Raw genomic sequence first — 12,274 nt, forward strand, 5'->3', positions numbered from 1 at the left:
CTGAACCACTGACTGAAACATTGACTGAACCACTGACTGAACCAATGACTGAACCACTGACTGAACCACTGCCTGAACCACTGACTGAGCCACTGACTGAACCACTGACTGAACCACTGACTGAACCACTGACTGAACCACTGCCTGAACCAATGACTGAACCACTGACTGAAACACTGCCTGAACCACTGACTGAACCACTGCCTGAACCACTGACTGAACCACTGACTGAGCCACTGACTGAACCACTCACTGAACCACTGACTGAACCACTGCCTGAACCACTGACTGAACCACTGACTGAACCACTGACTGAACCACTGACTGAACCACTGACTGAACCACTGACTGAACTACTGACTGAACTAACACTAACTGAACCACTGACTGAACCACTGACTGAACCACTGACTGAACTACTGACTGAACTAACACTAACTGAACTACTGACTGAACCACTGACTGAACCACTGACTGAACCACTGACTGAACCACTGACTGAACCACTGACTGAACCACTGACTGAACCACTGACTGAACTACTGACTGAACTAACACTAACTGAACTACTGACTGAACCACTGACTGAACCACTGACTGAACTACTGACTGAACTACTGACTGAACTACTGACTGAACCACTGACTGAACCACTCACTGAACCACTGCCTGAATCACTGACTGAACCACTGACTGAACCACTGACTGAACCACTGACTGAACCACTGCCGGACACATAGTATAGTTTTGTCGAAAATATCAGAAAAAAATACATAGTATGTCTAAAAAATAAATAAAATACATTATAGTTTGTTGAAAATCCCAAAAGAAGACATGGTATAGTATGTCGCAAATAAAAAAATTAAAAAGGGATATACTATCCCTTTTTAAAAAAAAAAAATTTGCGACAATAAATTTAAAAAATACTTAGTATAGTATGTCAAAAATATCAGAAAAAACGACATAGCTGCTGAAAAACTGAAAAACAAAAATTACATTGTATATAGTATTTTGAAAATATAAAGTATAGTATTATTCTTATATGAGAGTAAAATCTACGTCACTTTACAGCCCCGCTCACTTTTGGGGAAACCAACGCTGTCATTTGAACGGCGATCAAGCCTGAAGCCACATCTTCTTTTACTGTCCTTTGTTCTTAGAGGAAGTACAGAAACACGTAACTCTGGATTTGTTTTAATGTTTGAGGTGCAATAAATGACACAGCAGCTTTTTGGCACGTTAAAAACTATTAGTTTCTGCCTCGCTCATGAGAGTTACAGCTGGCGAAATTACAGCCTCGCCTACTGATTTCAAATGTGTGCTCAAAAATGATATTTATAAATGACTATTATCATTATCATAAGCAAGACAATAAATAGCAAAGATATGTAGAAAATAAACGTATTTGATACGTTCATAACGAACGTAACGTGGGAGAAAATATGTTTCAAGCTAAATGTAATTGAGAATGCAGTTTAGTTCTGTGGGAATGTAATTTTTAGGAGACAGGGTTGAATATCGGGGCAAGAGAAGACTGGACTCAACCTCCATTTACAATTGGTCTCTCTCTCTCTCTCTCTATCTCTTTATCTCCCTCCCCCTCCTCATCCCTCTCTCTCGGACTCAGATTATCTCCATCATCCTGCCGCTGAGATGTGAGTAACATATTTCATTTCGTTTTTATATAATATGCGAAATATCTGTTTACTTGTTCACATTACGAAGTGGTCAGACGGCTGAAAGCATTTTGTTACATTCCGCTCAATGCAGTTAAGCAACTTTTCTTTCATTTTAATGTGTGTTTCCGAGATGTTGACCTTTGGTTTAACATCGTGTTTGTTGCTTTAATACAACTCGGTACTGTGGAAAAACTGGGAGGCGACGAAGTATCACAATGATTCACCTGCAAAACTATCATTACTGCGAAAGTGCGTTTCTACTCTTCACACCATCAAACCAATATTCAGCTGAGCATAAACAAGAACTGAATGAAATGTGTCGCTTAAAATGACCAGTAGTTGTTTTTCGAAAAAGCAAAACATATAATAAAGATTGTTTTATTGTATTTGTTCAGTGTTGTGGGGAGGAGGGGGAGGTATTATTGCGTGCACTAATCTTTCTCCATTTTGCTCCTGAGAGGAGAGCAGAGAGAGGGACCTGCTATGTGTGTCACCATCACATGAAACCACCTGCTGTGTGTGTGCATGTGTGTGTAAAACAGCTTTACATAATTGTTCGGAATGTATTCTTTCTTACACTCTCTTATACTTTAATTATATGCAGGGATGCTAACGTTTGATGAGTCATGTTTACTATTTTGAATTCATGTTTTAAAATGAATTGTCTCAGGACAGTTCTGTTGCCTTATAAGGTGCTGACTGGTTACAAAAGAAAGACAGTGGAGTATGAACTCAAATCGTGTACTTAACTACAAAAAAAAAACACAGCAATACCTTTTGAAAATACAAGTAAATAGTCCTTCCTTCAATATTTTACTCGTAGAAACCCAGCAGTAGGATTACTCATTGTGCATATCTACCCATTTCAGAATATTTATTAAGCGTATAACTGGATTCAAATATTGTATGCACCAATGCATTAATCTGTTTTTATAATCTGGTTTTTATTCTTTTATTACCTCACACAGATTAATCGAACTGTCATCAAAACTGTCTTGGTGCAGAGCTGTTGCCAGTTTCCCAGATCTACCCTCTCTTTGGTTTCTGTAAACACATCACAGAATCAAACATCAGATGTAATCTGTTGATGTTAATACATTTGTGGCTGAGTTTCAAAGTTGTGAAAAGCAACCCTATAACTTTTGTAATACAAAATATCTCATCCTCCTCCACAATAACACAACGTTTAATTTATAAACATTCAAATGCACTTTTAGACATTTCAATACACTTATGAGTTTTTCTGCCAAAGCCTGAACCGCTCTGACCGCCTATGGGGACTGCTATGATTAAACTACTTTTACACTATGTTTTATAACTTAATATGTCCTGTAATTGTCACTTTTGGCAGTATAACACCAAATAAAACATCTCTAAATTAAAAGACTAAAAGTGATGAAGATTCATTATAGTGGTCCAACATTATGTCAATTGAATGGAAATGATAGGAACTTCTTTGATAATCAGTTGATGGTTCAAGTCATTTTTCATACAAAATGGCCGAAAATGTTGTTTGTAGCCCTTAAAATATTGGAAATTCCTGCTTTTCTTAGTTTTACATCATATTAAAGGGAATATATTAGGTTTGGGACTGACAAAACAAGACATTTAAAGACATCACCAATAGAATAAAAAAATCTGTCATTTTAACATACCAAACTATTGGTTTAGAACATAATCAGCATAATAATTGATAATGTTTCAGGCCATTCAGGTGAAGAATGACTTTTACTGTTACTGAAAGGTTTCTGTGATGAGTCGCACACGTTCCTCTCAAATCAAATCAAATCAAATCAAGTTTAATTTATATAGCACATTTATAAACGATTTTTGGTCGAGCCAAAGTGCTGTACATATAATAAAAATAGCCTACAGTAGAGACACTTTACAGCAAATACAACAGCACAGATTGTTCAGAATATCAGTATGAGATATCAGTCTGTCTCACCTCTCGCTCTGCAGGACGACTCCAGAAGGTGCCGGTGCAGACGGTGAGGGGGGCCCCGCGGCCCCGGCCCCCAACCTCACCAGCAACAGACGACTGCAGCAGACACAGGCACAAGTGGACGAGGTGAGGAAACCGGCCAAAGACGAGGAGTCACATTTGTATGGAATAATCTCAATGGAAACAAATGGTTAACTTGAGGCTTTTTTGGAATATTTTAGCACAAAATCAAATCAAAAAGCTTTAAAAAAGACCAATGAATGAAGTTATAACACCAAATTGATCCCAGGAGGGAGGCTGTGATGCTGACAGGTGTTGTTGTCCCTCAGGTGGTGGACATCATGCGTGTGAACGTGGACAAAGTCCTGGAGAGGGACCAGAAGCTGTCGGAGCTGGACGACCGGGCCGACGCCCTGCAGGCCGGAGCCTCGCAGTTCGAGAGCAGCGCCGCCAAACTCAAGAACAAGTACTGGTGGAAAAACTGCAAGGTGGGCATGTGTTGTATCCCATCATGCATTGGCCCTTCTCAGTACTTCATAAGGAGTATTTCTGCACCTTGCCCCTTTTGCTGATCATAAAAAAATGCGAGACGAGACACCACTGGAGATCTAAAAGGCAAAAAATTAAGTATTCACACCATTTTATGCTCCCATAGCTTCAACATATCATTGATTGATGCAAAGGTGGAATAATCAGATCCTTTACTCAAGTACAAATACTACACTACAAGTGAAGTTGTGCACTCAAAGGTGCAATCAGTAGTAATAAATGGCTAGAAAAAGTACAATCAGCAGTAAAATGTTCCCTGTCAGTGTTTTACTATAATACATGATATTGATGGTATACTTTCAATGTGTGTTTACATTTGTGCTCGATTTAACTCCTTAATATACTGTTGGATTTTAATCTACAGCAGTGCATCATATTCTTTACTCTGCTATAGAGTGAAAAGTTACAATATTCCTTCAATATATAACCTCTGAGAATTTACAATTTATAATACTTCAACACTACATCTCAAAGTGCAAGTACTTCGACTTTGTAATTAATAACTCGATTGAATGTTCTTGGTGACAATCCACCATTGAAACATATCTAAGGACAAAATTGTGTATTGATATAAACGAAAGCATTCTTTAAAATATGATGATGATGGTAAATTCATCAGCCGAATGGAACGAACCATCCGGTGTGAGATCAGCCGCCATCTTTATCCCTCGTTCCCCTCCCTCGTCACATCTCGCTCTCCCCTGGTCATTCATCAATCCGGCCTCGGCTGCCAATCCATTTTTATCTCACTCTGTCCGTCCATCGCTCCGCCTCTGACGGACAGACTGTGCTGGTTTCACATCCACCAATCAGAAGCTGCTGTTTAGAGAGGCAGAGGAGGATTACTGACAGTGACCAGGAAGTCAGAGAGAGAAATCCCAATCTGGATTACAGTGTCAGTGTGGGATTATAGAGCCAGCTGTGATTTGTGATGTAACTCCACCCACCCCCAATACACACTAAAACACACGCTGATGTGTACGTCTTTACAAGTGAGGACATAAGCATTATAGCCTTTAATATTAACGCCAATGACACCCAGGCCGTGTTCTTTGTGGTGTGTTTGGTGAAGTCTTTGGGGGTGTTGATGATCTTTAACCCTCCTGTTGTCTTCGGGTCAAATCTGACCGATTTACTACTTTCATCAATCATAACTTTTTTGTTTTACATTTGATTGCATTAAGGCTTCATGACATCCTTCACAGTATACATTTGAACATATACAATTGCTGATCACCACTTTCACTGCATTTTGGATGATTTAGTCAACTTTGTAACACCCATGGTGTTCCCGGTCTGGTTTTCCATAAGGAAAAGGAATTAGTAACCATCCAGATCAGATAAAACACACACACAAACACGCACACACACACAACAATTTGACACATTTCCCGCTCTTATGTGCCCATCCCCCCACATGGATCACACCTGGCACATGCAATACATGTTCAGTGTCTATTCTTTGTATATTTACTGCAGTTTTTCATGTACCAGTAGTCTGATACAATGTTTAGTTTGAAAGGGTGTTCAATGACATTTGTTGATGATCAATGGTTTTTGTGTTAATGTAATAGCAGTTAAAACAGGACCGGTCACATTTGACCGCGAACACCAAAGTAAGGGGGGGGGAACAAAGACAATAGGAGGGTTAAATGAGTTTTCAACCAATGCCTTTAGAACATAAACACTATATCCTATTATATATGTATCAAATCCTGATATAACTTATTCCTCTGTGCCATTGTTGTCTACAAACACATCAGTAAGCCGTCGTGATGCAGTGGGTGACAGGTTCCTTCGTTACCATTCTACTCAATTCCACACACACCGTCCCAAATACTCACTAGAGCCCCAAATGCAGATTAATCCGCCGCTGGAAATAGTCCCCGGAACAAATCCATTTACTCACTTACTCATCATTTCCTTGTGTTACATTCATTTTCGACTAACATCTGGTTTCTATTTTTGCTTTGTTCTCAGTAACCCACAACCCCCCACACACACACACACACACACACACACACACACACACACACACACACACACACACACACACACACACACACACACACACACACACACACACACACACACACACACACACACACACACACACACACACACACACACACACACACACACACACACACACACACACACACACACACACACACACACACACACACACACACACACACACACACACAGCCACACCCACACATCAAGCCAGTACCAATCTCTCTCCCCTGTCCTCTCCTTGTTCCTGTTAATCTCTCTCCCCCTCCCCCCACTGAGGTGATGTGATTTCCTGTCTGTCACTACTATGTCATCATGTTCATTTATTTATTGAACGTAGGTCCATAATGTGTAGCTTTGCCTATTATATTTGAACCAAAATACCCCACACTAAAACACTATCACGTGTTCGTGGAGAAAAGTTCAAATGGAAACAAATTAAACAACAACATTTGTCCCCTATGTCCCCTCTAATTTCAAGGCTTTGTTTTAGCAGATTTCAGACATAAAATATATTAAGGTTATTCGTGAATTTATGATGTGACTTTGTTTGTCTCTTTTCCCTCCAGATGATGATCATGATGGCAGTCATTGGTGTAATTTGTTTTGGAGTCGTCTTCTGTAAGTAAATAAACTTCAGTTTCAAATGGTCTGCCGTTTTATGAAAGGGGCTCGCAGGCTCCTCCCTGTTTCCAGGTCACTGGTGCCCTTATGGGACTTGGCAGTGGTTTTAGATGGGCTCACTCGACCTCCATTTGAACCCCTGGAAGAAGCTGACATGAAACACCTGTCACTGAAGACAGTGTTGTTACTGGCTCTGGCATCTGCCAAGCGAGTCAGTGACATTCATGCGCTCTTTGTACATCCTTCATGCACTCAGTTTGCCCCGGGGAAAACGAGAGTGTTGCTGAAGCCCAACCCTGCCTTTGTACCTAAGGTGGTTGGCTCATGTACCCCCATTGACATTGAGGCATTTCCTCCGCCGCTGTGTTCCTCTGAGGAACAGCGGCCGAATTTGCTGTGTCCAGTTCGTGCTTTACGCACCTACAGTGGGGCAAAAAAGTATTTAGTCAGCCACCAATTGTGCAAGTTCTCCCACTTAAAAATATGAGAGAGGCCTGTCATTTTCATCCTAGGTATACCTCAACTATGAGAGACAGAATGAGGAAAAAAATCCAGAAAATCACATTGTCTGATTTTTAAAGAATTTATTTGCAAATTATGGTGGAAAATAAGTATTTGGTCAATAACAAAAGTTCATCTCAATACTTTGTTACATACCCTTTGTTGGCAATGACAGAGGTCAAACGTTTTCTGTAAGTCTTCACAAGGTTTTCACACACTGTTGCTGGTATTTTGGCCCATTCCTCCATGCAGATCTCCTCTAGAGCAGTGATGTTGTGGGGCTGTCGCTGGGCAACACGGACTTTCAACTCCCTCCAAAGATTTTCTATGGGGTTGAGATCTGGAGACCGGCTAGGCCACTCCAGGACCTTGAAATGCTTCTTACGAAGCCACTCCTTCGTTGCCCGGGCGGTGTGTTTGGGATCATTGTCATGCTGAAAGACCCAGCCACGTTTCACCTTCAATGCCCTTGCTGATGGAAGGAGGTTGTCACTCAAAATCTCACGATACATGGCCCCATTCATTCTTTCCTTTACACGGATCAGTCGTCCTGGTCCCTTTGCAGAAAAACAGCCCCAAAGCATGATGTTTCCACCCCCATGTTTCACAGTAGGTATGGTGTTCTTTGGATGCAACTCAGCATTCTTTCTACTCCAAACACGTCTAGTTGAGTTTTTACCAAAAAGTTCTATTTTGGTTTCATCTGACCATATGACATTCTCCCAATCCTCTTCTGGATCATCTAAATGCTCTCTAGCAAACTTCAGACGGGCCTGGACATGTACTGGCTTAAGCAGGGGGACACGTCTGGCACTGCAGGATTTGAGTCCCTGGCGGCGTAGTGTGTTACTGATGGTAGCCTTTGTTACTTTGGTCCCAGCTCTCTGCAGGTCATTGACTAGGTCCCCCCGTGTGGTTCTGAGATTTTTGCTCATCGTTCTTGTGATCATTTTGACCCCACGGGGTGAGATCTTGCGTGGAGCCCCAGATCGAGGGAGATTATCAGTGGTCTTGTATGTCTTCCATTTTCTAATAATTGCTCCCACAGTTGATTTCTTCACACCAAGCTGCTTACCTATTGCAGATTCAGTCTTCCCAGCCTGGTGCAGGTCTACAATTTTGTTTCTGGTGTCCTTTGACAGCTCTTTGGTCTTGGCCATAGTGGAGTTTGGAGTGTGACTGTTTGAGGTTGTGGACAGGTGTCTTTTATACTGATAACGAGTTCAAACAGGTGCCATTAATACAGTTAACAAGTGGAGGACAGAGGAGGCTCTTAAAGAAGAAGTTACAGGTCTATGAGAGCCAGAAATCTTGTTTGTTTGTAGGAGACCAAATACTTATTTTACCGAGGAATTTACCAATTCATTCATTAAAAATCCTACAATGTCATTTCCTGGATTCTTTCCCCCCATTCTGTCTCTCGTAGTTGAAGTGTACCTAGGATGAAAAGTACAGGCCTCTCTCATCTTTTTAAGTGGGAGAACTTGCACAATTGGTGGCTGACTAAATACTTTTTTGCCCCACTGTATATGGACAGGTCAAAAGAGTTTCGATGCAATGACCAACTCTTTGTATCCTGGGCTAACCCTCATAAGGGCAAGCCCGTTACCAGGCAACGGCTCTCCCACTGGATTGTGGAAGCAATTGCTCTGGCTTATACGAGTCAGGGTTTGCAGGCACCAACGGGCCTGCGTGCTCATTCTACTCGTGGACTGGCTACATCCTGGGCTTTGTTCAAGAGTGTTTCCATCCAAGACATTTGTGCCGCAGCGAGCTGGTCCTCACCGCTCACTTTTGTCCGCTTTTACAGGCTAGATGTCTCTGCTCCAAGTGTGGCCCGCGCAGTGCTGGGCCCCGTGTTGAGAAAGGGTTCTACCTGTTAAGTTCTGGTTGTTTTGGTGATTTTCGAGATAAGCATGTCTAGCAATACGGGAGTTTCAATTTCGCATAGTGAGACATCGAACGGAGTGTTATGAATGAGAACTATAGGTTACTTACGTAACCCCAGTACTCAGAGTAACATGAAGTGAGATGTCTCACCAAACGGCCCTTCTTGTTAAGGCGAAGCGAGAAGAGGTGCTTATTTTTGAAGGATGCTGCGACGTAGCGCAATCTACTTAAAGGGTGGGTGGATTCCCTGACGTAGACGTCAAGATCACCAGCCAATCAGGATTGGCGTAATGAGATTGATGCTTCTGTTTGCATACGCATTGAGGCGCATCCTCCAACATCCGCATCCTCCAACATCCTCCAACCCTAACTCCTGAACAGAGTGGAGTCAGAGTGTACCAAGGTTGTACCTATAACATCTTACCGGAACATCCACCTCTGACAACAACAGAAGGCACTGTGTCAAGGACTTCAATTACCTGGGCTCATGGGTCAACTCAACCGAGCAAGATCTTAAGGTGAGGAAGGCACTTGCATGGAGGGCCCTGAACGACATGACCAGTGTATGGAACTCCAACCTCCCCCGTCAAATCAAACTCAGCTTCTTCTATGCAACGGTAGAGTCTGTTCTCCTCTATGGCAGTGAATGCTGGACCCTGAAGCCAACCCTGCAAAAGTCTCTAGACGGATGCTACACCAGAATGTTGCGAGCAGTATTTAACATCAGCAAGAGTGTACATTTAACCAACAACATCCTGTACGAGGGAATACCAAGGGTGAGCGAGAAAATTGCAGCCAGGAGAATGAGACTAGCAGGACATTGCCAAAGGCATCAAGAGCTGCCAGCCGGCAAATTGGTGCTGTGGAAACCAACACACGGGCATCGGTCACGAGGACGTCCCGTACAAACATACGTGGACGTACTCAAGAACGACGCAGGAGCACAAAGTACCAATGAACTGGCCAGATGTGTGAAGAACCGGGATGACTGGAAGCGACGATGGAGGGCTCTTCTGAGGACGACCTAGAGAGAAATAGCAAACTTTCCTTATTTTTTAAAAGGGTTCTCTTCTTTCAAATATCTGCTACCTGATTTGCAACAGTATTTCTTTCTGGTATAATTCAGTCAGATGTTTCCTGTTTCCTTTTTTTTGTGTTGTGAAAGTGCTCCTGCTCTGACCACCACTTTGATTTGTGACTCAAAACAAGAGTTTCATTAAATTGGTTTTTGATATTCGTGGCACCCTCAGGATGAATAAATCCTCATCATTTAGTTTTACCCTCTGGTCTTTGCTATAGGGTCGACATCATGATTCCTCTAAGGAAAACATTACGTTTATGGGCAGAAATGTACTAATAAATGTAATAATCTTGCACACAATGGATGTCTGAATCTAACAGGAAGATCAGTCACAGACATTTGCTCAAAGGAACTGTTTTTATGACCCATTACCTTTCAGCTTGTGTAGAATTGTTTTCAGACCAACAGGGATTTAGGCTTGTATTTCTGTTTGAGGGAGACAGAAAATAATTGTTTTAAAGATTTTTTTTTACAAGTGTATTTAGAAAAAAATAACATATTATTGACTCTAAAAAAATACAAACAATTGTCATTCAGAATATGAATGATGGCAAATCAAACTACTGAAAATGTTTGATATCAGAAGTGTTTGAAAAAATGTCTACAAAAGAAGTATCAGGAGATGCAGTTTGTCAGTTGTTGTAAAATTGTAATAGTCAAAATCATTCCTAATCGTCCCATCCACTCTAACTCCTCTGCTCTCCCTCCTCAGTGTATTTCTTCTACTGAGCAGCTCTTCAGGGATGGACACAGAGTTGGAGTCTGCACCAACGCCATTGAGCCGAATCCCAGCCTCTCCTCCCGCTCTTCATCCTCCTGCTCTTCACCCTCCTCTTCCTCAGAAAAGCTCCATGCTCAGTCTGTAATGTGCTCCAGTCCAGTGCCTCCTTCTCTTCTTTTCTCTTTTCTTCTACATACATTTATCCGGAGTGAATGTAATATTCTTGTTTCAGGACAGTTAAATTATGAGTACATTAAAAAACACGATGTTTTTCTTCCTGGTTCTTGTATTATCCTCTCGACAAAATAAAAGGAAGTCATATTTATTGTAGCCAAGGGGTTTAAACACAAAAAGAAATGTATTTTTAAACTTTACTGCATGTCATAAATCCATTGAACCAGGATTTGTTCATCTGGTACAATATGCCATATATGGCTAAAGCGCTCTGGATTATATTATATGATTTTTTTTCTCTCACCTACATAAAGGGATTTACAAAAATGGGTCTCAGAAAGTTCGATACAACATTTTATAAGGGACAGGAAGTGTTATGTGACTTTGTCTTCCATTGCTTTGTCACCTGACCATTTATTTTGTGTGCCAGCTGTTTTGTACAGTATTGTTCAGGAAAGCTGCCCTCTTGATGTCAGTATTGGTACTGCTACTGATGTATTTCCGTTTTAAACACACGAACAATTTGGATATATTTTCCTCCTGCGTGTGTCCGTCCAGCCTCAGTTTGAGTTATGTAACAGTTGTGATGCAGCACTTCCTGTTTCTGTTGTCTCGTGGACCTGTTCTGTGTATTTCAGCTGTGGTTCGAATGTTTCTGCTTGAATGCGACTCCTCTGTATATTTCTGAGGCTTTTTCTGAATGAAACGGTGAGACTGTAGATATCATAGGTGGATTATTTAAAATGTAAAGAGAAATATAGATTACATCTGTGAGTGCTTGAGCTTTCCCACTGCGTTAGCTGATGTTTCTGTACTGCTTAAAAATCAAGAATACATTTGACATTTAAAAAGCAGTTTGTTGATTGACGGGGATCTCAAATAAATTCATATTTCCAAAATAAATGCTATGTTTTTGCCCTGGTTTATCCATAAAATGTGTCCATGTTTTTTTAATGTTATTGTCTACTGGTGACAAATAGGAATAGCTGATTGATACCAGTATTTGATCAAAGATGCTTTTACTGCACATGAACTCAAAGCAGGTTTTGCAGTATTGTGTTCTACTTCAAAAAGTCCAAATCTATACTTGAATC

The 12,274-nt window shown here is 41.2% G+C and overlaps 1 protein-coding gene across 1 annotated transcript; it reads left to right on the top strand.

Annotated features, from left to right (window-relative positions):
* Positions 1–1,608: 1,608 nt before the first annotated feature.
* LOC117454834 (vesicle-associated membrane protein 1-like) lies at positions 1,609–12,096 on the top strand. The gene is made up of 5 exons (XM_034094039.1): positions 1,609–1,655; positions 3,642–3,750; positions 3,954–4,112; positions 6,759–6,810; positions 10,998–12,096. Coding segments are annotated over exons 1-5 (339 nt in total). The 5' UTR covers positions 1,609–1,653; the 3' UTR covers positions 11,015–12,096.
* The last annotated feature ends 178 nt before the right edge of the window (positions 12,097–12,274 follow it).

The sequence above is a fragment of the Pseudochaenichthys georgianus genome, chromosome 11, assembly GCF_902827115.2.
Source record: "Pseudochaenichthys georgianus chromosome 11, fPseGeo1.2, whole genome shotgun sequence".
In the NCBI taxonomy this organism is placed as follows: Eukaryota; Metazoa; Chordata; class Actinopteri; order Perciformes; family Channichthyidae; genus Pseudochaenichthys; species Pseudochaenichthys georgianus.

What these genes read in the sequence shown, in the direction of transcription:
- LOC117454834 (XM_034094039.1), top strand. An exon ending in CACAGGCACAAGTGGACGAG is followed by an intron (nt 3,751 to 3,953) that starts GTGAGGAAACCG and finishes GTTGTCCCTCAG; the next exon opens with GTGGTGGACATCATGCGTGT. An exon ending in ACTGGTGGAAAAACTGCAAG is followed by an intron (nt 4,113 to 6,758) that starts GTGGGCATGTGT and finishes TTTTCCCTCCAG; the next exon opens with ATGATGATCATGATGGCAGT.